General features: G+C 36.2%; 2 protein-coding genes across 2 annotated transcripts; both read right to left on the bottom strand.

Moving 5' to 3' along the window:
* Positions 1–113: 113 nt before the first annotated feature.
* On the bottom strand, positions 114–3,453 carry LOC137959347 (splicing factor U2af large subunit A-like). Its single transcript, XM_068806751.1, has 5 exons — positions 3,403–3,453; positions 1,713–3,080; positions 1,432–1,569; positions 419–494; positions 114–333 (listed from the first exon to the last, which is right to left on the bottom strand). The coding sequence occupies exons 2-5, from the start codon at positions 2,061–2,063 to the stop codon at positions 248–250; spliced, it is 651 nt and encodes a 216-aa protein (XP_068662852.1). The 5' UTR covers positions 2,064–3,080; positions 3,403–3,453; the 3' UTR covers positions 114–247.
* On the bottom strand, positions 2,620–23,008 carry LOC137947905 (uncharacterized). Its single transcript, XM_068793748.1, has 4 exons — positions 22,895–23,008; positions 22,640–22,837; positions 22,505–22,586; positions 2,620–3,080 (listed from the first exon to the last, which is right to left on the bottom strand). Exons 1-4 carry the CDS (start codon positions 23,006–23,008, stop codon positions 2,620–2,622), a joined length of 855 nt encoding a protein of 284 aa, XP_068649849.1.
* Between the last annotated feature and the right edge of the window lie 2,333 nt (positions 23,009–25,341).

Here is a 25,341-nt window from a genome sequence, read left to right as displayed (position 1 = left end):
TATGATGTATTTGAACAACATCTTTTCGCACTCATGCATCAATTTTTTTATGAAATTAAACTGCCACCACTGCATCTTGTCTAGCAGTAACTTCATAGTATCCAACTAATTATGATTAGCTTTTGCAGACTCATCAAATTCACATGGACCTCCGACAATGGGATTTCCAATCGAGTATAGCCATTTAACAAAACCTCCACAGAAAGAAAATCATTCATGACAAATGAGCTTGTGGTGAATTGGGTAATCATGCCAAAGCTATGGCCATTTTCCAATATGGTAAGAATTTACAACCCTTTAATGAGCAGATAATGACCACAAGTAGGCATAAACCTGCAATCAGACCACTGTTGTTAGTTTAGATGTATACGTGCAGCACTTCAAGTGAAACTTAGGCAACTACCCCTGAGATCAGTACCATGGCAAATGGCTCCTGAATCATGGTATCCCATGCCAATAGCCAACACAATAGTGGATAATTTGGGAAGATGCACCTTCAAAAATAAACAGCATCAATACTTCTTTCACATAAAAGAATAACCAGGACAAAGGATACTCAAAGGGTACCCACCTTTTCATCAGTTCAATAAAGCAAGAATAAGGTTCAACAACTTGATTTTATGATGCATCATTTCCATTTTTACTCTATCATTTTTTGTGTAGGTAGGGCAACCAGTAATGAAGCCCTTATTTTGATGAAGAGCTCTTTTGTTTGTCATATTAAAAATACCAGTAGCTTGTGGATTTCAAGCTCAGAAACATCAACAATGCAAAGAATCATAGATAAATCATGCCAAGTTTGTTGTTACTTCAAACACTGAAGTAGCCGCAAGGAGTTTGACAAGATAATCCCAAACAATGAGGAAATGATTAGGCTGTCATAATACAGGAACTTCTTTGGACGAGTATCCTAATACAAGTCGGTGTCTTTGCCAAGATAGCTATCAGAGAAGTATGTGTTTTATGCGACAAGTACTGTAATATATAGAACAGGGACTAGCCAATGATAAATGCAGGTATCAACCAACATCATGAGATAAGTTCAAATTATATCAGCATCATAACAGAATATGTTCTTTGACTAGAAGATTCTGTCAATAAAAACGATGAAATAACTCTTATAAGAAGTTATCACAGGACTTACTACCAAAACTTACAGATTAAACTCAACAAGTCACAAGAAACAACCAGGAACAAGTACAAACCAGCTCAGAACGAATACATCAACAACATATTTAGGCTGCTTTCTTAAAAATAAAAATATATTTAAAAACTTTCTACATTAAAATCTAAACCCTTCTATAGATAGTTAATCCATCAATGCATCTGGATAAATCACAATTCATTGTATGCATCCAAGGAATCTGGAGTCTTCAGAGAGAAAAAGTACAAGAAGGAAATAAATAGGGTAGACATAATCAGAAGTCTTACAACAGCTTCCACGAAGTCCTTTGGGCGTCTAACTTTAAGAATTGAATCAGAAAATGATTTCCCACTGAAAGCTAGAGCTGATGTTGCATCCTCAGGTGTGAGAAATTCCACAACAGCTTGACCTTTTTCTTTGTTTATCTGATTAAAAAAATAATAGAAGAGAATTAAGTTATCAAAAAAAATAATGGCAAGATCACCTTACATGTGGTCAGTAACTAAGAAAAGATGGGAAAAAAAAAAAAACACTTGATACATAAAAATAAAAATTAAAGCCTACTTACAATACAGCTGATACAGGGTTTGGTTCCTTCAATATGATTAGCACCTGATGACAGTAAAAAGTCATTAAGGCATTCCATCAGGGATTTGTCAGAGGCCAACACCGGAATATTTTCTACATACAGCCTCCTCATCGGTCTGGTTGCTTGTGTTAGTTGAATAGAATAAAATGATACACTCTTATTCCCTGACAAGTTGTTCATAGAAGGCAACCCAGACTGGGAATGCAATGTGACAGAAGTAGAGAAAGACAACTCATGTGAATCGAAAGTAACAGCTTGACCCGACTGCTGAAACCAGCCAGTGAGGAGTCGGTAGTAGTATTTATTGTTCCGGAAGGTGGGAGATCCCATGCCGCACTCTTCTTCTCAGGTGAACGATTAGTTGGGGAAGGAGTCTTAACTGCAGCCTCAGACCGCCTTTTTCTTGGGGAATATCCACCAAGCCTACTTGAATGCCCACCGTTTCGCCTATAACTTCCACTAAAATGACGGCCATTGCTTGAAATTCTATTCATATCTGCATCAAAATGGTGCCTTCCTGATATTATGGAGTGGTAGGGCTCACACTTCTGGGCTCTAGCTGAGATTGATGGAGACTTCTCACCTCTCTCTTGAACATGCTCACGACTCCTTGATCTTCTCCTTTTTGGCTTCACTTCTTCATGAAAGGAACGAGATGACTCCTTTTTCCTCGTTTTTCTTTCTGAATACTCTGCCTCCTGGTGCCTTTTTGGATCATGTTTTTTTAAACTACTCACATCTAGCTCTGATTTACTTCTGTCATCATTTTCACTTTGATGTTTTCTCTTGCCCAATTTTTGGGCAGTATTATCTCTCCCATTGTACCAATCCTTTGGTGCCACATCTTTTGGCTTTCTCCTTTCAAATTCATTTTCAAAATCATTCTTCAAACATTCATTGTTCTATTCCTGAAATGACTCAGTTTTTCAATCTTCTCTCCTCTATCTCTACTGCTAGAGTTTTTTTTGGACCTCAACCTTAGATTTGTTCCCAAATCCCAATTTGCTTTATCTTTCACTAAGTCATCCTCCTTTCTAGACCAAATTTCTTCTTTCTTCCTTGAAGCACCCTTGAGAGTATCCTCTTTTACAGGCTTAACAGGAACAGAATCAGGATGACTAAAGGCATTTATGGCAGTGTACCTATCAGATAGATTCATTGGCTCTGCATCATTGGCATCTGCAGCAAATTTCTTATTTTGCCTCCTTAGCATAATCTCTTTAAAGCTGAAAGGTCTTGTTCGAGCTGATGTTCCCTCATTTGAATTACGTTGCAAATGCACATTTTTCCTATCATTTTCATCTTTCAATGAACCAGTTCTGCTCATCTCAGTAGACCAGATTATTCCTACTCAAGCAAGACAAAAACATCAAAGCAATAATTAACAAGACATACCTTTCCCCCACATAAAATAATTTGTAAGTTTAAACCCTGGACACAGTTTTTTTTTTTTTTTTTTTTAAACAGTGAGAATTTCATTAAAAGAGGAAGAAGACATAAGAACCCCATCTAAATCAATTCAGATTCTATGCCACTGAAATCAATAATCCCCAGAGATAAGCACATACTCATCAAAAGATAAATACAAATTTATATGAAATATCAAGTTGACAACCAAGGTAGCAAATGAAAAAAGATATGTTTGGAAGCATCTCCAACTAAGACATACCTCCAGCAATCGTTGAAAAAGAAGGAAATAATGGGAGACACTGAACCGCTTCGGGTGGCAGCAGCAAGACCGCGCTCCAGAGTCGACCAAAGCTGCGGGGTGTGAGCAATAAGAAGAAGAAAATGAAAATGTCATTTATGGGGGGGGGGGGGGGGGGGGGTTCAAGGCATGACCGACTTAAATTTGTAATAGTGATAATCGGGTTGACGGGTACGGAATAATTCATACGAGCTCATAAACCCGGAACTTGTTCAGTGGCTTGGATTTTATACAACTATCCGATATCCGTTATTTATTAAATAAAACAGGAACGAAATTAAAATTCTTACCTATACATATAACAGGGTATTTTTTACCTATTTACCATTGTATTTTTTCTTAAAACGAACAAAATCGAATAATACTTATTATATACCTATGTAAGAGTATTATTATAATTTTCTTATTTACCTATATAGGGTAAAATTTTATGTATATTTTATATAATTTTTTCAATCTTCGGACATTATACATATGTAGCTATCTTTTCTAATTTTTAATAAATTTATATAATTTAAATTAATTTTTACTATTTTATTTGTTTACTTGTTTACCCGGTTGTTAATTGGATATATAAACGGAATAAGTATGCCTTAAAATATAATCAAACAAAATAGATACAAAATATCAAAATGTTAATCGGAACTATATATGCAATAGCCTATTTTGTTTCCTCCATATATCGTTTACACCCCTAATTCTAGTCCAATTAATAGCTAATACCTCCCTGAGTAAAATTAGGGTGTCATTTATCAACTATGACGCTTGAAGTTTGAATCCACCCGTGAAACAAAAGAAAAGTTGTTTTTCTTACAAAGAAGTATACTTTTGTATAATAAATAATATATATGTTTAGTCATTCAAAAATTATAAAAAAAACACTTAATTAAAATATCTTTATTTAACAAATATCTTAATTACTAATTGAAGAAAGATTAATTTCTTTATTTTATTGCTTCATAGATGTGCACTTGATATTAATTGTAACCTGTAAGTAATCAATTTGAACTAAAGTATATTATGTCAAACATGTTAATTGTAAATTCCTTCTTTAGGTATATTTATTCAAATTCAAAATATAATTTTATAATAATTATTCTTCATTTAATTATTAATGGTATTTTAGTATTTTACATTAAGTTAATAACTCATATTTGTTTATATTTTATATTTCCAAGTGAATTTTCCTTTGTGTTACTTTGAGTGCTAGTTCACTTGGAACGTAGAGCACATAGAAAAAGAAAGAAAGAGAAATTAATACCAAAGTGTTCTATTTTTCCAAAATGTGCAATAGAATATATTTTATCTACCGACGTGACCTTGCTATAGAAAGTGCATAAAGAATTCATAATAAATTGAATTAGGGACGAGATTGCTTAGAGAAAATAGCCACTCATGCAAGCATTGGTTACATTGCATCGTGGACTCATGTAGATTGGAAATTAGATCATTTGTCAGTGTTCATTGGGAGTTATTTGTGAGCAATTTGGATCAAAGTTGTGAGATCACCATTTTTCACATATAATGATCAAACGACCTTCACTCAAAGAATGTAACCAATGACCTTCTCTTCAAATAACGATCTTTTGCTCTGGTTCTATAGTCGTCGCTTTCTCTCCTTTCACAAGTCTCTCCTGATTTGACATTTTCTTACTTTCTTCTTTTACTATTCAATTGATGGAGTGTTGACTCTCATCCATATTTTAATGTTAACAAAACTTAATCAATATAATAATTACAAATTCAATATTTAAGATGTCCAACCTTCAAGAGACCCAAAAAATCAAGGCCTATGCAAAATAACTAGCACATTCATCTCAAGACCTCAAGCATCAAAAGAATGTCAAGTCATCTTGAAGAAGTACCCATAAGAGAAGAAATGAAGAACTAAAGTTTAGAGTCTGATTAGGATAAAAAATCTCAAGGACTCTATGCATATAAATAGTGCAGCCCCAATTATTCAAAATTGAGGTACAATTTGAAATTTTTGGAGTTTTAGAACATTTGCATTAATAACATATTTTATGGATGCATGTCTAATCTTTAAACATGTAGGAACCACTTAGGAATAAAAAAAATTATGCTTTGAAGTTAATTTCAGAAAATTGGCTTTGGATTAATCAATCAACATCTACTAATGATCAATCAACCAAAATGTGTACCAGAAAGAAATATAAAACATGACCAATCAATATGAGAACATTGATCATACTAGGTGGACTACTTTGAAGTTGGAACAACATCGCACTATGTGTAGTATATACCTAAGCAAAAAAAAGAAGAGAATAAAACTGGCAAAGACTAAACATAGATGAGTAGATTGGAAAAAAGTCCTTTCAAACATACCACAAGGAAAATAAATGGAAGAGTTGAAGTAAGAAACAAACAATTGGGAGTTCTTATTCTATTCTATATAACCAATGCAAAGTAGTCAATGTGATCTTTAAGAAACATGGAAGAAACAACTGGCTCATATAACAATTTTCCAACAAAGTCTATAAAAAGCTATGAAATAGCAAAAAGTTATTCTTCTTGCTATTAGACTACAAAAAGAATTTATGATCCTCAATAACAACTAACCATAAAAGAAAAAGCCCATAGAGTTCAACAAAATTTTGAAAATCTTAACTAAAAACTTCTCAAGTTGTAGGGAGGCAAATAAACAATGTCAATTAGCCACACCCTTGACATGAAGGAAAAGAGAAAGGCATTCATCTCCTACACTTTTTGTTGGTTGTGCCTCGTAGTATTTGCAGTAGCACCCCTTGCCCGAACAACCTCTTCTATTTTTCACTTTTCTTCCAATTGGTTGAGCATTTCAACCTTTGCAAACTTTTTAAGATGACATTTTATCGAAGTTTTTTATTTTCTTCCTAAAACTAGCATGAAAATAGGCTTAATCATAACAACAACAAGATTCTTATTTGTGGGATATTGGTTTTGAATTGTAGAGAGTGAATAATAACATATGCCAATTGTTGACCAAGGTTGAACTCTATCTATATTATTTTGATGATAACAAAATTTAACAACCTTTATACTAATATTTGTAATCAAGCATTTCATATGCAACTCCTTCAAGAAACACAAAAATCAAGGTTTACACAAAGAATTGACAAAACTCAATACAAGACCTCAAACTCAATCGTAGTCATCTTGAAGAAGCACCCACATGCGAAGAAATAATGATTTAAAGACTAGAGTCTAGGCTATATAGAAATATTTCAAGAACTCTAACCATGAAAAGAAGACAACACCAAACTTTGAATTTGAAGTGCATAAGAGGCTTTGGAGCTTTAGGGCACATTTCTCACAATCATGTTTAAACTTGCTTAACCCCTTAGCTACATCATCATCATGCTTAAAAGCAAGCTTTAATAATTTACATAAAAACATGATCAATCAATCTAAATGGGTTTGATCAATCATAAATAATGCAGTTAGGTAAAAGCATATAAAGCATGATCAATAGTATAGAAAACTAATATATTGAGCTATAAAGCATCATCAATCGTACCATATTCTAAGATCGATCATCCAAAATACTTCATAACAAGCCCAATAAAGCAAGATAAATGAACCTAATTGGATTGATTGATCATACAACCATTTTTTAACAAGTTGAGGATTTGGCTGATTGATGGCCTAAACGATCAACAAGCCTGTAGAACAAAATAAGATTAGTCATTTATACACGGTTGATTGATCAAACATTTCCAATGATTTATCAACACTTTTTGTAGTTCTCATAAAATTGGTAACAATGGCTAGTTTGATGGGGAAACCTATAAATACACCTCCAAATGTCTAGTGAAGAGTAATGCTAGCATTTATTGGCAATTTATTGCATTCAACCAGTGGTTTTACTTGAAATTCCTTCACAAATCCATTTTTAATCTACAAACATGTAAAAAGTCTCAATCTCTCTCAAAATCTTTGTGCATTTAGCAATTCAAGCTTCAAATTATTTTTCTCTTGCGCATAAGAAATTGGAGACTTGGAAATCTCAAGGAGAATGCTATCTCTCCAAGTTTCAAGAGTTGAATTTCTAAAAAAATAAAAATACTTCACCAACTTGATGTAATTTAAGTATTGTTAACCGTAGGTTGATTCCCATGTTGCTTTGATGATAACAAAACTTCATTAATCTAACAACACGAAAAATCTAAGTCTTTCAAATACTTCACCTTCAAGAGTAAATGCATCTGAAGGTCTAAAGCTTCAAGCCAAACTCAATACCTCAAGTACCAATGAAGAACATCTCTTGAAGAAGCACCCACAAGGAAGAAGATAACGAGAAGACTAGAGTTCAAGTGCAATAGTCAATTGTCCTATCTTTATCACTTAAGTAACAAAGTATTCTGAACTCCCTTTGTTTAAGTACATATGTGAAATTGGAGCATTAGGTCATAATTTTTTGTCAAATATGTTTATGACCATCATAAACATCATTTAGAACATGCTAGAACACTTAGAGAAAAATATTTTCCTACTTTGGAAGTCAACATTGTTAAACTGACATTGGAATGATCAATCAACCATAGGTAAACTGAAATGATTGATCAACCACTTGTAATGATCGATCATCTAGAAATGTGCGAGTCAAAAATATAAAGCATGATAAAAGAACCATAATCGATTGATCGATCATCCAGAACATGGCCATTTCATGCACTAACTACCAAGAATGGTAGAGACCCTAATACATGTCTACATTAGTTCCTAATCTTATGGGCCTACCTCAATCATCCTAACCATCATTTAAGGATGTACTCATGGGTGTGCTATTTCAAAAAGAGTCTTATAAAGTTCATATGTTCGGAATAAATCATAAGGATTCTAATTTTCAATTTGAATTATATTAAGTCCAAAGAAGAATGAAAGTTAACCCATCTTTTCATTCTTCATGACTCTATAAAATTCTTCATGAGGGGAAATATTATCATTTACATAGATTTGGACGTTTGACAAAACTTTTTTATGATAACAGATATCCAACATTTTGTCCACACCATTTTTCCACTCATTTTGTTTAAAAGAATCTACTAAGTTATGAGCTCGCTTCATACCATATAAAGCACATGCAATTATACATATGGTTGGGGTTGATTTCTAAGACCAACACATAAACATAAAAGATCTCATAGAAGGGAGAAAAGAGACGAACTCTAGCTCTTGGGAGAGAGGAGAGATGAAACCAAAGGAGAAAAGGAAGAGGAAAAGAGAAATAGGTGTATGGAGAAATTTGAGCCAAGAGGAAGAAGCTTGAATGCTCTATCCCATGCCTTGAGTTTGTATTTTTAGTTATGTGAAGGTGTTTACCAAGACTATAATGCCCTTAGGGCTACATGATTAAAAAGGAAAAATACATAAGAAGACATACAACATTTATGTCATCTCTATGAAAATTCTCTTTATTTACTTGCCATGTCACCCCTACACATGTGGGTGTCCTTGAACACTCCCCCTCAAGATGGAATTTTTAACTTCACTTTGCAAATAAGCGTGGTCAAGAAATTTGTGTGCTTGAAAATAAATTTTACTTGTCTTGCTTAGATTCATCATGTTCTTGTTCATAACTAGCTTGTAGTCTTCATCTTGTTCTCCCCAATACTTCAATATACTAGTCACATAAAATTTGATTACCACAGTACGTGGAATTCTTCATTGTAGATTACACTTCTTCTCAAATGATAGCAACACCCATATTTCAATTGTGAAGGAGGCGCAACCACTGCAACAATCAATTTTCAATCTAAATTCTTACATGAAAAGAAAATAAGAAGAGGACGTACATCTGTTACAATGTGGGACCCACCATGTCTACCCGAGCTGGTGGGACCCACAAAGATAAGACCACAAGTTGGCCTTCTATCTTGGTTCACAAGCTTAAAGAAGAGTTAGAAGTTGAATTAAATTAGTCTCTTAAACAGATAATATAATCGTATCATGATAGGCTTATCTTAGAGAGTTCTAGTTGGAATCTAATTAGGAGTCCTAAGATTACTTGTACATGGACTCTATCACCTCCTCAAATATAAAAAGAGGTGATTGTAACTCGAAAATCAATGAAACAAACCTCTTACTTCCTCTTCTCTCATGTGAAGCTCTCTCTCTCTCCAAACCTCTTTTATTTTTTCTTCTTCTCTCTCAACCCGAGAGTCTTTCTTGTTTTTCTCTTTTTTTTTTCTCTCTCCCCTTGCTTGAGGTATTATTCATGGGGTCCTAAATTCAACATGGTATCAGAGCTACCAATTTAGGATTCCCATATGCTCTTTGAAGATATGATTAAAAGCTGCTCATAGAAGGCTCCTTATGACGCAAGATTGAAGCTCATGAGATAAATATTTATTTATGACATTATTGATTTTTTGCTATTGGTTTTCGATATTATGAGGTGGTTTAGAGAGGTCCTTATGCATGTTTTCATATTATGAGATTATGAAAATATATGCATCTCGGAATATCTTTGATTAGAAGAAATTATCAAGGCAATTTTTTTGTCGGTTTGAACAATACTTTGACAGAGACCAGTGCATATTGATTTTTTTTAGAACTCTACAGGAACAAGATTTCTGGATAAAGAAAAATGATGTTGAGCCTTTTATGAGTCATTATTCATTAAAATTAATTACTTACCTTTTATACTAAGCATCTCCATTAACCGAGTTGGTTAAAGCCTTCCACTTGGTCATATTTTGATTACTTGATTGGAGAACTATTTTATGAATCGATTTGCCCACTATGGTTGAAGATAATATGAGTCACAAGAGTGACATAGTCAGAATACCATTGTACCCTTATGGGGGGTATCAAAGTTTATGAACTGGTCCACATCGGTTCATCGATTACATATCACAAAGGACCTAATTGGTCATCTCACCAACTATGAACCACATATTGATGAAGATAATATATTCTATACCTAATGGTTCAAGGAGGATACATTGTTTATTAGTTGACTTATCAGCAGTATGGAAGAACATGTCTCCATCATGTCATTCACCTAAGACGGCTAAATAAATTTGGGAGTCATGAGCCAAGTTATATTCAAGCTTTGACAACTTACAAGGGCCATATGATATTTTACAAAGGATGCTTACCACCAAAACAAGGTGTCAAATACATGAATATTTGGCCCACTTTTGAGGCTTTCTTTAGAATGGAAGCTTGCCCAGCCAACCTGTACAGATATCTCTGTCCAAGATAAACAGAAAGAGGTCTTGATAACTGCCAAATGCCTTGTTAAGTTTAAACCGCATCTTGAAGTTGCTAAGACTCATCTTCTTAGCTCTTCCACGGTTCCCACTTTTGATGATGTATGTTCTACACTTCTTCGTATTCTAGACACTTCTCCCTCTACTACTGAAATACCATCCGCTATGTGCTCTGGACAAAGGGGAACACCATCTGACCAAGGCTGAGGTCGAGGTAGATTTTATAGAGGAGGAAGAGGAAGAGATGGAAGGACATGTTTTAATCGAATAGATGTGAAGGAATGCACCCATTGTAAGGGATATGGGCACACTAGAGACACATGCTTTCACCTGAAGGAATACTCTATATGAGGTCGATTGGGCCACTCTCGAGAAAGATGTTATAAGGCTAAAGAGAATAAGGCTAACCAAGCCTTAGTAAGTAATACAAAAGTGGAGCAGTTTACCACAACAACTGCAAAACATACATTTAATGATGAAGACTATGAATTTTTCCAGAAAATGAAGACCATGATGGGGTCCTCCCCAAGCACTTCTTCATCGACCGTTGCCACCACCACTTCAGGTTTACTTTCTGCCTCCTCTTCATCCTGGATAATTGACTCAGGAGCTTCGAGCATCTTACAGGTAACAGACATCTAATATACTCAATTTCTCAATGTCTTTCACATAAATTTGTTATCATTGTTGACGGTTCAAAAACTAAAGTTCAAGGGAAAGGATCAACTTCTGTTACACTATTGAAAGATGGGCTCAAGCCCACAAGCACAAGACAAGAAGTCCACACGTCAAAGGAGTGGCATATATGTAAAATATGGTACTTTCCATAAAGATGGCATAGAGGTGTAAATATGTGTTCCTTTTATGTCTTTTGTTTTATCAAGTTGTAGCCATAAGGGCACTTTAAAACTATAAATAAAGACATTGGGCTAAGAGGTAGAGCATTGACGCCCTCTCCTCTTCTTACACAAATTCGTCCAACCTTCCTCTTTCTTATTTGACACGAACCCTTCTTCCCTTAATCCAAACTCTCTCTTTCTACGTTCTTCCTCTTCTCCTCACCTTTCTCTCTTCTTCTTCTTCTTCTTCCTCGGTGATCTAAAGTTCTTCTCATGAGATCCTAAATTCTACTTGGTATCAGAGCAAGGAGTTTAGGATCCCACTTGATGAAGTAGTTATGAAATCTATCCAAGAAGTTGGTAAAAGAAGAAGTTCAACCATGAAGAGATAAGTTAATTCTCTTCTTCTATACATTTTTTTTCTTCTTATTTACATACTCTTTCCTTTCATTTTTTTGTTCTTCTTGAACTTTGAATCACATCAAGTCAAGATAATCTTCATATATTGTGAAGATTTATTTTTAAGACTAAAATGATGTTATAATCTTGATCTTCTTTTAGATCAATTACAAGCTTGATCAAGATTAATTGCTACTTGTGTCTTATCAAGATTGATGTTTTGAGATTCAGTTACCTTTATGTAACTTGGATCAATTTTATTTGAGGTAGAATTTCAGCACATGTTGCTGTAAATTCTCTCACTTGATGTTGCTCATGGGATTGTGTTATGTTGTTGGATGACCGTTATATATTTGATGAAATTTCAGCACTCATTTGTCCCTATTATTTTTGTTGCTCTTGAATTTCAACAATTATATTTTTTTTACGTTGAAGTATTCCCATGAGATGAAGATAAATTTTTTTCCGAGTGTCTTGATTTGCCTCTAATTTTTTTCTAAATATTTTTTGCTCTCGGTTTGTGTTGGAGTTGGATTAAGGCCTAAGTGGTTGCATCTACCTTCTCCTCTTTGTTTTTTCCTTTAAGAATATAAGAGGAATTGAGTGATGGCTGGATCTTATTCTCACTTGCCAAAAGCACAAATTTTTTGATAATCAGGTGCTTACTCTCGTGAAGAAATTCTATTCTCCTTTCCCCTCTATTGTTGGTGATTGATTTGGTCCATGGGTTTTTCAAATTACATTGAGTAATTGTTATTTAAAGAAGGCCCCTGGCCTCTACCTCCACACTTGCCTTGCCACATCATGGAGAGTGGACACACTAGTAATAAGAGTGACATACTCTACATTATAAATAGGTTACCCTTTTCCGTTCCATACTCTCTATTATTACCTAATGATGATCTTTTTTTACTGCTCTTGTGAGTCTTCCGTTGTCAATGTTTTGTCCATATTTTCTCCCCAAGACACAGTAAACTTAATCCAAAATCTATCAAGCGTATCTTCTTAGGATACTCTTGTACCCAAAAGGGTTATGTTTGTTATAATCCCACTGTTCAGCGTTTACTTGTGTCTAGGGATGTCACATTCTTTGAAGGCTCTCCATATCTGCTCCTTTAGGTTTATCTTCCATACCAGGTTCTCCACGACCTATTGTGCCCTGTGCTACAGAAACTACTCAGCCCCCAGAAACACTGGCTGACACCACACTTGCTGAATTTTTCGGATCCTACCAAGGTAAGTCCATCGTTTCCAATTATTTTTGGCCCACAATATGATATTCGTCTTATTGCAATTAGGAAAGAGCCCATATCATGCACCATGCCCTCTACTTCTCATCCCATAACAAACTTTGTGTCTCATCATCATCTATCCCCTGTTTGTTGTCAATTTTTATCTGCTAATTCCTCCATACATGTTCCACAGTCCTATTAGGAGGCTCTCAAACATCCAAGGTGGAAGGTGGCTATGGATGAAGAAATGCAGGCCCTTTATGAAAATCAAACATGGACTCTAGTCCCACTTCCATCGGATAAGAAATTTGTTGGTTGCAAATGAGCGTTTACTGTGAAACACAATCTGGATGGGTCTATAGCTCGGTTGAAAGATCGTCTTGTTGGTAAAGGTTATGCATAATGTTATGGCATTGATTATGAAGAAACCTTCTCTCAAGTGTCCAAATTGAACTCGGTACGTATGTTATTATCTCTTGCAGCTCACTCTTCCTGGCAAGTATATAAACTGGATGTAAAAATTGCTTTTCAGAATGAGGATATAAAGACGAAAATTTATATGCAGCAACCACCTGCGTATGTGGTTGAGGAGGAATCCGTATGTCAATTACATAAGCTGGAAGATACCACGAGCTGGTATCCCTATCAACATGAGCTGGAATTAAATAGAAGATTCTGTTCGTGTTAAGGCTTGGCTTTTTGGCACCTTCATCGACTAGTCTTTTTGGGTTGTATTGGTTAGGTGCTTATATGGAATCAAAGCAGGTTTGTCCCACGTCCTGCGTTCGCATGTTTGGTGCGGGGACTTTGCATTTGCATTTGGCGGGGTGGGTGTTAGTGTTAAGGCTTGACTTTCCGCACCTTCATTGACTAACAGATTTGAAGATCAAGTGGCACCCATAAAGATACCACGAGCTAGTATCCCTATCAACATGAGTTGGAAGATCATGTGGGACCCACAAAGATAAGACCACGAGAAGGCTTTCTATCTTGGTTCACGTGCTTAAAGAAGAGCAAGATGTTGAGTTAAATTAGTCTCTTAAATAAATAATGTATTCTTATCATGATAGGCTTATCTTAGAGAGTTCTAGTTGGAATGTAATTAGGAGTCCTAATATTACTTGTAAAAGGACTCTATCACCTCCTCAACTACAAATTGAGGTGATTGTAACTCGAAAATCAATGAAGCAAGCCTCTTAGTTCCTCTTCGCTCGTGTGAAGCTCTCTCTCTCCAAACCTCTTTTATTTTTTCTTCTTCTCTCTCAACCCGAGAGTCTTTCTTGTTTTTCTTTTTTTCTTTCTCTCTCCCCATGGTCAAGGTATTATTCATGGGGTCCTATATTCAACAACATCAAATTAGTAGAGTAATGAATGCAACCAGACTTGGATTTAGCTTGTAGAATCCATCATGGTAGATTTCATCACCTACCTCATCCTTCATACTTTTCCTACTATTTTTCCCTTTAAGCGTGGAGGTAATGGTAGTGACCCAAGTTTGAAAAAAATAGTCGTATTAATTATCTCCTTCATCAAGGTGTTCCAAGGATAAGTACTCAATCGGACATAAACTCTCATAAAGTAGAAGACATGGGTGATAAAGTAGGAGTCAAAACCAACCTCGAAGGATTTCGCACAAAATAGTGATAATAATCACTAAAGAGGGTAATGCATGTCACTCAAAAGCCAACGATGAAAACCCAAAGGGTACCAATAAAAATCTCAATGGACTTAAAAACACCCATATATAAAAAAAGGACCAACCAAAGCAACACACCATGGGGTTGGCCTAAGAGGGTAAACAAGAGTAAAAAAATGAAGGTAGGAGAGAGGCCCTAAGTAAAGGGGTAACTGAGAATTAAATGAAGATAAAAAAACCACTACCATAATAAGAAAGAGATTGTAACGGTAGTAATGAAATAACTTAAAAAATTTGACCAAGTATGAGCCAAGAGAGAGATAAAAAAAATCCTCTATGAACATGATGATCAAAGAAACTTTTAAAAAATCTTAAATAAAAAAGTTTTGACATAGATCATAATAATGGAAAATTTTCTAAACATTGACCGGTCATATAAGGCAATTACATTTTAACACACCTTGACCAATTTGGAAAGAAAATATTCAAAAGATAAATTCTTGAATAAGGGAGATTTAGAACACTAAAATATTTGTAATTTTGAATAAGGAAACAAGATTTTATAATTCTAATTTTGTTGACTTTGTTAAAATGGAAACTAAACTCATATAGGGAAAGACTTCTCTTACGGAAACTAATCTGATGAGAGATCAAAGAAAGAAAAATTTTAAAGAAGGAAAAATACTAAAGTTAGTAAAATCTTGATAATATTTTTAAAACAAATAAGAAACTTAACACACATTAACAACTCAAAAAGAAAAGAAAAATTCGGATTTTCGCATGCAACACACTACCAACATGACCTTTGATTCTTCTAATATGGATATATCTTTCTATAAAAATCATATTGAGAAACAATTTTTTGGGAAAGAAAGTAAACTCACAAAGCTTTATTTTGAGATACAATTCATATCATAATTTCTCAGTCATGTTGGTACAAACCATTTATAGTGTTGTGGTTTTCTACTACTACATGAAACATTTTTGTTCTTTGACCTTTGCTGCTTTAAATATCTATTTTTATTTCTTAAAAAATCGGATTCCAAGAAATATTTGATGAGTTGAAAACCATCTTTCAATTGATATACAATTTTCTATATAAAATGTATGGTAAGAGGGGCGAGAAAACCAATAAAATTGGATTTGGGAGAGAAACTAAAAGGAAATAGAAACTCCTCTTTTTTTTTCTTCTTCCTCCCTTTATTCTCTCTCTTCTTCTCCTTTTTCATTTCATATCATGGCCCACTCTGATACCATGTTAATTTCAAAGTCCAACACATAAACACAAAAGATCTCAAGGGAAGGAGAGAGGAGAACTCTAGCTCTTGGGAGAAAGGAGAGAAGAAACCAAGGAAGAAAAGGAAGAGGAAAAGAGAGAGAGGAGTATGGACGAATTTTAGCCAAGAGGAAGAGCTAACTTGCATAATTACAATTCTATGCCATCTCTATAAAAATTTTCCTTATTTAGTAGTCATGCCACCTAAACACGTGGGTGTCATTTAACAGTTTAGATTTCTCACTTTATTTTTGATTTGTAAAGGATTATCTAATCTGATAGCATACTCAAAGAATGAGAGTTTGAAACTCAAAGGAGAATTTCATTACTCTAGGCACAAAACATGATTTTGAAGATCTATTGTAGTAGACTAGTGCGCTTTGTGAAAATCTTTTAAAAAGATCTATACAATTTCCTATTAAGATTTTCATGAATTTAGAAATGGTGGTGTCAAAATCCAATTTAGCATAAGTAGGAAAGCTTAAACTGCACTAAGCAAATTCAAAGCACTGTTTCAGCAATTGTAACCAACTAAATGAAAATGGCTTATGTCTAGGTTTCTATACAAGCAAAAGAATCAAATATATGAATCATGGAAATTGTAACTGCTGGATCCAAGAAAGGCCACCTTCTCTAGGCTCATGATGGCTGACTTTTTCTGGATGATGGCGATCTTCTAGAAAGTTCCACTCGATTTTGGGTACTTCATGGCTAGTCAGAGGGTCGACATTGTCGTAAGCTCAAGGGTGGATAACCTACCATTTAGTGAATTTATCACAACCATCATCCTACATCATGGAGTGGATTTGTCAGATGAAATATCAGTGGACATGACAAAGAAAATGTCCATAGGAGAAATTAAAGTGGGCAAATTTGAATTTGCCAAATGGAGGGGATGTGGATTCAAAAGGAGAAGTTCCTAAAGGAATCCGCACCACAACCTGCTGCCTCATTAGATGAGCTTAGCCCGAAGCCTCTCGTTGACTAATTTGAATCTACGAAGAGGCATCACACAAACGTAGGGAGCTCAGCCTCCACCGATCATCTTGTAGCATTTCAAGCAATGGTTGATCATGTTGTGGAAACTAAAATGGCTATTCTTGCAACACATGACCGGTTGAAGAGTGGACAACAAAGGATCGAGCACCTCTTCGAGACCATTCTCGGCTGTCCCCCACCTCCAGCTTAGTCACTTGAGGATCCACCCATCTTCTTGACTCCCAATGTATTTTTTTATTCATGATATACTTGTATCTACTTATTTTAAAGTGTTGCACACACTTTTTGGGGAAAAATTGAAAATCCTATCTATGACACGGCCGTCGAGCCATTTTTTGTTTTCACTTGTGTGTTTCATTGACTATCTTTTTGAGTATGACAAAAAGGGGGAGAAAAAAATGGAACTTGGATCAAAAGACCTAGGAACTCACAGTTTAAAAATCTTATGCTCAAAAGGATCAAATCACACTATGCAAAGATTAAGAGGGAGCTTAAGCTAAATTTGGACAAATTCCTTTAATTCCAACCTTAGGGAAGTGTATCTTTCTATTTTTTGAAATTAGATTTTGTCATCATAAAAAAAAGGGGGAGATTGTTGACCGTAAGTTGACTTCCATGTTGCTTTTGATGACAGTAAAACTTAATTGATCTATCAACTTGAAAATCTTAGTATTCCTGATACTCCTCCTTCAATAGTAAATGCATCTCTAGCTTTGAGAAAAAATGTATCATAAACATCGTTTAGAGTATGTTAGAGCACTTAGAGAAAAATATGAATGATCGATCAACCACTGATAATGATCAAGCAACTACTGGGAATGATCGATGATCCAGAACTGTGTAGGTCAGAAATATAAAGCATAATCAATCAGCCACAATCGATTGATCGATCATCCAAGACATGACCATTTCATGCTATAACGCTAGACCAATCATCCCACCTGGATTGATTGATCATTTCCCCCCAGGCAAGAAAATTTCACATGGAATGATCGATCATCCCACCTAATTGATCTACCAGATAGAATCGTGCCAGTAAGGGACATGAAGCATGATCGATCATGGAAAATGCATTGATCAATCATACCTGTATTGCATAGCCCAAGGTAACTTCAAGTGATCGATCTTCCACTGGTAATGATCGATCAACTTAACTTTTCTGGACCAATAGTCCATCAATCAATGTGTCACTATTTGAAAAAAAATTAGTCATTATAATCAATCAATACTTTTTAATGATCGATCAATCAAAGTACTGACTTTTGAAAAAAGGCAAAAAAAGGCTAGTTTGAGTTGAGGAATCTATAAATACCCCACCAAACCATGTATGTGAGCATTTATTGGAAAATACTCGTGCCATTATTCTCTATCTTTAAAAATTATTTTGAAAAATCTCGTTTCTCTTTCATTCACCCTTGCATACATATTGTCAAAAGTTCTTTCATCATTTCACATCGTGCTACAAAGGAAGAAGTTTGAATCTCTTACGAAGAAGCATCTCTCCAAGCAGGGGTGTATTTATACCTTTCTTTTATTTGATATTTTCAAATGGTCATCTGAAACCTATATAATCTAGATTGAAAGGCCTAACTATAGCTAGAATCTAGCAGCAATCTCTTGGTAAGACTGACTATGTAAAAATCGTGTACTGAGCTACATGTGGCCAAAGAGAGCCGAAATCTCTTTTATTATTCAAGCTATCAGATCTCTTTAAATAGTGGAATTTTTCCTAGCGTGGGCAGTGACTACCACTATGGGAACATCAAAGAAAAAAAGTCTGTTTGTCTCTCTAGTGTGTGCATGTTACATTTTATCATGAAATGCTCTTATGCACGATTCATTTGTTACACATAAAAATTGTTTTTATTTGATAATCTCAATTCAATCCCCTCTTGAGAAGCTACCAAAGTTAAACACTAAATGATAAGAATGTCAGAGAACAATTAAACAACTGAACATAATCAGAAGCCAAACATAACTATAATACCTTTAATTGAGACTATTCTATGATACCTTCTCCAATGAGACTCATGAAAGACTCCACCATATGAATTTTGGCATTATGAGACTTCTTGTTGCGAGGCATCATGTAAGATTATTTCATACCTGATTTTCAATAATCCCCCCTCAAGCTGGGGTTTATAAATTTAGTTTGCAAGGAAAAATATTTTTAGTGTTTAATCTTTTTTTATTGACAAAATTCTTCATAGAAACAAATCTTCATCTTCTGTTCTCCACCTTTTTGGAATATTTTGGTCACCTAAAAATGACCCCAACAAGTAAAATAAAATAACACTTTCCTGAACTAGTACTTAAGCATCTACAACACCCCCCCCCCCCCCCCCCCCCCCCCCCCCCCCCCCCTTCCCCCTCTTCTGTCCTACTCCTAAGTTGGGGAAAAAACAGGATATTGAAACCCAGGTTGGACTAAAAACAATATGGTAGGAAGCAACAACCATACGAAAAAACTTCATATACCAATCAAAACAATCAGGGTCTAAAGCACACTTCGTTTAATTTGTAAAGCAGAACATCTCCCAAATTTAGGGTACAACAAAGAAACTATTCACTTTTTAAGGGTAGCTCAAACACAAATTACTTCTAGGGTGAATAAGAAAAGACTTGACTCGAACTCAATGTTTGGCATAATTCTATAATTTTTAGGTAGTGAGTCTAAGTATTGTTCTGTAGTGATAAAACTTAAGATGATAAATTGAAGAAATACTAGAGGAAAACAACTTTAATCGGAAGGAGGCGACTATGCAACACTCATTCTTCTGTTATGCCTGGGATCTAACATAGGGAAGAAGAAGATGAAGGTGAAGAATCGTTGGGAGGTTTTGAGCCTTCGAAGGGAGCTCAACCTTGCACCTCAGAGAGGGAGAATCCGACCTTGGACCTCGAATGGGAGAATCCGACCTTGCTAACAACTAATTAGATTAATGCTTGTGTTGGAAGATAAGTTCAAGCCCAAAAAACCAAGGAAGGCCGACATATGTAAGATTATTATAAGATGGGCCACATGACCAAGGAAGGCACACAAGATGGGCCCAAGCCCATAAGAAGTAGGACCCACAATGATTACCGTGAGTTGGCATCCTTATCACATCAGTTGGAAGATCAAGAAGAACTCACAAAAGTATTTTTATCTTAGGGTCACGACCAAGAAGAGTTTTAGTTTAAGTTGTACTTGTCTTTTATCAATATTGAGTTGCCTAATTATGTTAGGACTTACCTTAAGTGTTAGAGTTTGGGTGTAATTGGGACAAGGGTAGTTTTATTGTAATTGGACTCTACTACCTTCCTCTATTATAAATAGAGGTTCATGTACTCTGATTACAACAAGTGATTAATATCAATGAAGTATTTTACTTTTCCATAAATTCAACAGCTTGCTCTCTTACTTAGCCCGACCTCCATATAAAAGGATTAGGGAACGCAAACACCCAGAGGCCTAAACCGAAGGCCACAAGTCTTAAGGAAATTACATAAAAACTCTTCTAATACATAAACTAGAAAATGTACTAATTAAACCCTGCTATAGGGTCCATAACATCACTCCCCTCATGGAGAACGAGTTTGCCTTCAAGCTCGAAGGTAGGTCTGCATGCCCGTGCCGCCATCTCCATCCATGCACAAGCGTCAACCGCAGTATCAGCGTCAGCCCACTGGACTACAAAAGTAGAGCAACCAAGCAGAGGAGCAACATATATATATATATATTGTTTTTAACTACAGGAAAGTGTGCCGAACGTCGCTAGATCTCGCCCAACAGCAACGCTGCCCTCCCTCAGTCCTAGACTGGTGTGAAAGAGCCCCTCACGGCTAATAGATCTTTTTAAATAGTGAAATTTTTCCAAGCATGGGTTCTTGGGTAGTGACTACCACTACGGGAACATCAAAGAAAAAAAATATGTTTGTCTCTCTGGTGTGTGCATGTTACAGTTTATCATGAAATGCACTTATGCACGATTCTTTTTTACACGTAAAACTTGTTTTTATTTGATAATCTCAATTCAATCCCCTCTTGAGAAGCTACCAAAGTTAAAAACTAAATGATAAGAATGTCAGAGAACAATTAAACAACTGAACATAATCAGAAGCCAAACATAACTATAATACCTTTAATTGAGACTATTCTATGATACCTTCTCCAATGAGACTCATGTAAGACTCCACCATAAGAATTATGGCATTATAAGACTTCTTGTTGTGAGACGTCATGTAAGATTATTTGTACCTGGTCTTCAATACTCCCCCCTCAAGCTGGGGTTTATAAATTTAGTTTGCAAGGAAAAATATTTTTAGTGTTTAATCTTTTTTTATTGACAAAATTCTTCATAGAAGCAAATCTTCATCTTCTGTTCTCCACCTTTTTAAAATATTTTGGTCACCTAAAAATTACCCCAACAAGTGAAATAAAATAAAGCTTTCCTAAACTTGTATTTTAGCTTCTACAACACCTCCTCCCCTCCACTGCCCCTCCGAAGTTGGGAAAAAACCAGGATATTGAAACCCTGGTTGGACTAAAAACAATATGGGAGGAAAATATCACTCCCAACCATATGAAAAAACTCCATATACCAATCAAAACAATCAGGGTCTAAAGCACACTTCGTTTAATTTGTAAAGCAGAACATCTCCCAAATTTAGGGTACAACAAAGAGACTATTCACTTTTTAAGGGTACCTCAAACACAAATTACTTCTAGGGTGAATAAGAAAAGACTTGACTTGAACTCGATGTTGGGCATACACCTATAATTTTTTAAGTAGCGATTCTAAGTATTGCTCTGTAGTGATAAATCTTAAGATGATAAATTGAAGAAATACTAGAGGAAAACAACTTTAATCGGAAGGAGGCGACTATGCAACACTCATACTTCTGTTATGCCCAGGATCTAACACAGGGAAGAAGAAGATGAAGGTGAAGAATCGTTGGGAGGTTTTGAGCCTTCGAAGGGAGCTCAACCCTGCACCTCAGAGAGGGAGAATCCGACCTTGGACCTCGAAAGGGAGAATCCGACCTTGCTAACAACTAATTGGATTATTGCCTGTGTTGGAAGATAAGCTCAAGCCCAAACGACCAAGGAAGGCCCACATATGTAAGATTATTATAAGATAGGCCACACGACCAAGGAAGGCACATAAGATGGGCCCAAGCCCATAAGAAGTAGGACCCACAATGATTACCATGAGTTGGCATCCTTATCACATCAGTTGGAAGATCAAGAAGGACTCACAAAAGTATCTTTATCTTAGGGTCATGACCAAGAAGAGTTTTAGTTTAAGTTATATTTGTCTTTTATCAATATTAAGTTACCTAATTATGTTAGGACTTACCTTAAGTATTAGAGTTTGGGTGTAATTGGGCAAGGGTAGTTTTATTATAATTGGACTCTACTACCTTCCTCTATTATAAATAGAGGTTCAAGTACTTTGATTACAACAAGTTGCACTGCCTACCCATTGCCAGTGTGGCAGCAATAACATCATGACCAGCACCCTGTGAAGGAGTAGACTCAGCAGCACTGACTCCCTCTAGTTTCTGCACCAGGAAACTGTAACAGACCCATTAGCCTTAGCTGCTGGCTTACTAACCTTAGTTGCAAGAACTTCATCATCATCAGAATCAATCTCAGATTCAGAGCTGCTAGCTGGTTTTGCTTTCTTCAAGTTTCCAGCAGATCCATTTTTGGAGACAACAAAGGATGGTTTCTTTGAAAGAAGAGCAGCTTGAGCAACAACTTCCTCTTCTTTAGATTCAGACGAACTATCCTCTAAGCTGCTTGTCACTTGCTTCTTTTAAGGCACAACTTCAAAAACAAGTTTGCCTTTCTTGCTACCCTTCCGCACCTGAATTTCAGCCTCTACTTCTCGTTTATGCTTTTTGGCAGTAACCTGTTTCTCAAGTGTTGCTTCTGCTTGCCTCTTACTATTCTTTGGAGATATTGCTGGAGAAACTGCCATGGGAGTTGCAGCAACATTTTCAAAAGAACCCTTCAGACTTTTCTCCTTTCTTGCTCATGTAGGAATTCTTCCAAGCTCACCATCCGACATACCATTTCCAACTATAACATTTGGGGCCTTGAAAAAAAATCGTATTTTCCTTACGCAGGTCCATACTGGGAGCCAACAAATTTTCCATTGAACAATGCATGCAAGACATGTCCACTGGAGGCCACCCTCAGTGTCACTTTGTTGTTGAAGAATGGATTTCTCTTTTCAATCCGCACAGGAGTCATGTACCACAAGTAGTCACTGGCATCTCTGGTGACTGTGATTTGGTCAATGAGACGAGATGGAGTGAAAGAATTACTGCCAGCCCAGCCTTTAATAACCTCAGCTAGACGTTCGGGTCTCCACACCCACCTCAATTGCTAAGGCTGATCCGCAACCATGTTAGGCTACAGGACCTTCACTGAAGTCTGAGTGCTTACCTTGTTGTGTTGTATACTTTTGTGGAGCAATCGGGCAAAAAGCAAACAGACCATGCAGGTACCAATTATTGGTTTCAATGGAAAGTGATGGTGGCATCAGTTGTGGTGTTCACATTGCACAAGAAAGCCGCACAAGAACCTTCTTCAGTGGACACAGTGGCAGCAACTCCATTGCCCCTGTCAGTGGTTACATTATCACCGTGAGTGAAAACTCTCCCTGGACGTGAGGACTGCATGAAGTTGCTTCAAGTGACCCCATTTAGGCTGATTGAAGTGATCGCATTCATCAAGGGGTGCATCATAGTCAGAGGATGTGGAGATATATGGACGTCCTGTTGTTCGCCCAAAGTTTGTGCCACCTTGGTACATGTAATAGTTTTGGAAGACTCCACCAGTCTGGAAGATCCTTGCCACAGCGAAGGCTACATTGCCGCCCTTATGTGTGGGTCATTCTCTCCCCAAGCCTTGAACCAGCCAGTCCATTTCTCAGTCCACAACTTTGGAGTGAAGTTATCACAATACCATCCATTGCAAGTGTTGATCATTGGAACAGGAGTATCTGCTTGCTGTCACAAAATCCACGGGATGTCTATATTGAATGAATCAGCTACGGATGCACACCACTGAAGTTACTTCGTCCCTGCTTCTCCATAGTATTTCTGAAAGTTTCCATAGTCGTTCTCAATCTAAGCGAGAATGATGGGACCTCCTTGTGAAGCGAATAGTTGTTCTTGCGTCGTCATGTCCACTATCAAAGTGGTGAAGTTTTTTATTTCGTTCTTGAACATCTCATTGTCTATTCTAAGCACCATACCAGGCATTTGATGCAGATAAGAATTAATTCCAACATTGTCAAGTAAATCCAAAACAAACTCACTACACTTTGTCCCATCAATAGAAAAACAATTCATCCACAGAATTATCTCAACCCTGCTTTGGATACCCAACAAAAGTTTATCACATACAGGCACTGGTTGAATAATTTTGACTAACAGTGGACGAACATCATACAATTCATCCAAAAAAATGAGCACAATTGTTTTAATGGGGCTATTACTGCTAGAACAATGACCAGAAACAACCGCACTGATGCAGTGTTCATCTCAACTAAATAATTCGACCCAACAAAATGGATATAATTCCTCCACAAACAAAATGTCAGCCCATTGTCAAATTGACTACCCAAAAGAATTCTATCTCCCTTCAGCAAAGAATATGAAACAGGTCTTTCATCCCTGCGTGCAGCAGAAATTGAAAGAGGTGCAAGGCTGCTAGTCTCAGCCGAATAGAAAGAAAACAACCTCCAAAAAGAATTTCGTGGCAGAACAGCATACAGGGGATCCGGAAAATTAAACCCCACAATGTCAATTGGACAACTTACATTTGCACAAATACGGTGCTCCTCCACAAAAAAACAAAGCCACTCAAAATAGAATAAAATTTTGAGACACTTTATCAAATAACTTCATGAAATTTCCTTAACTTTTCAAAATTTTCAACCCAAAATTGAGGCTGCCGACATAACCCCCCCCCCAGCAATTGGGAACTTGGGTTCTCTCTGGTCTATCGAGAAGTAGATTGAGAGTGGGAGGTGGTCGCCGGGTGTCACATCCCACCGAACTTGGTTCCGACGGAACCTCCTCCGTGTCCAATGGCGAAGGGCAGCCCTCTGGGGCTTCGCCGCTTGGGGATTTTATGAGACAGAGGGCTTAGAATACCCTTCCGATGTCCCAAATTCATAGTTGCCACAGTTCGGCTTTGGATTTTCGTGAGCGAAAATCTTGATTGTTTGTGATGCATGGTCCAAATCTTCATAGCCGTGGTTCGGCCTTGGAATTCCTTGCGCAGAAAGCTTGGATTTTT

Source organism: Aristolochia californica, unplaced genomic scaffold (genome assembly GCF_029961685.1).
Source record: "Aristolochia californica isolate CCGP_79_NKW_82.1479 unplaced genomic scaffold, dmAriCali1.0.hap1 SCAF_1, whole genome shotgun sequence".
Lineage (NCBI taxonomy): Eukaryota > Viridiplantae > Streptophyta > Magnoliopsida > Piperales > Aristolochiaceae > Aristolochia > Aristolochia californica.
Note: the sequence above shows the minus strand (reverse complement) of the source record. Positions and strands in the feature narration are given on the sequence as shown.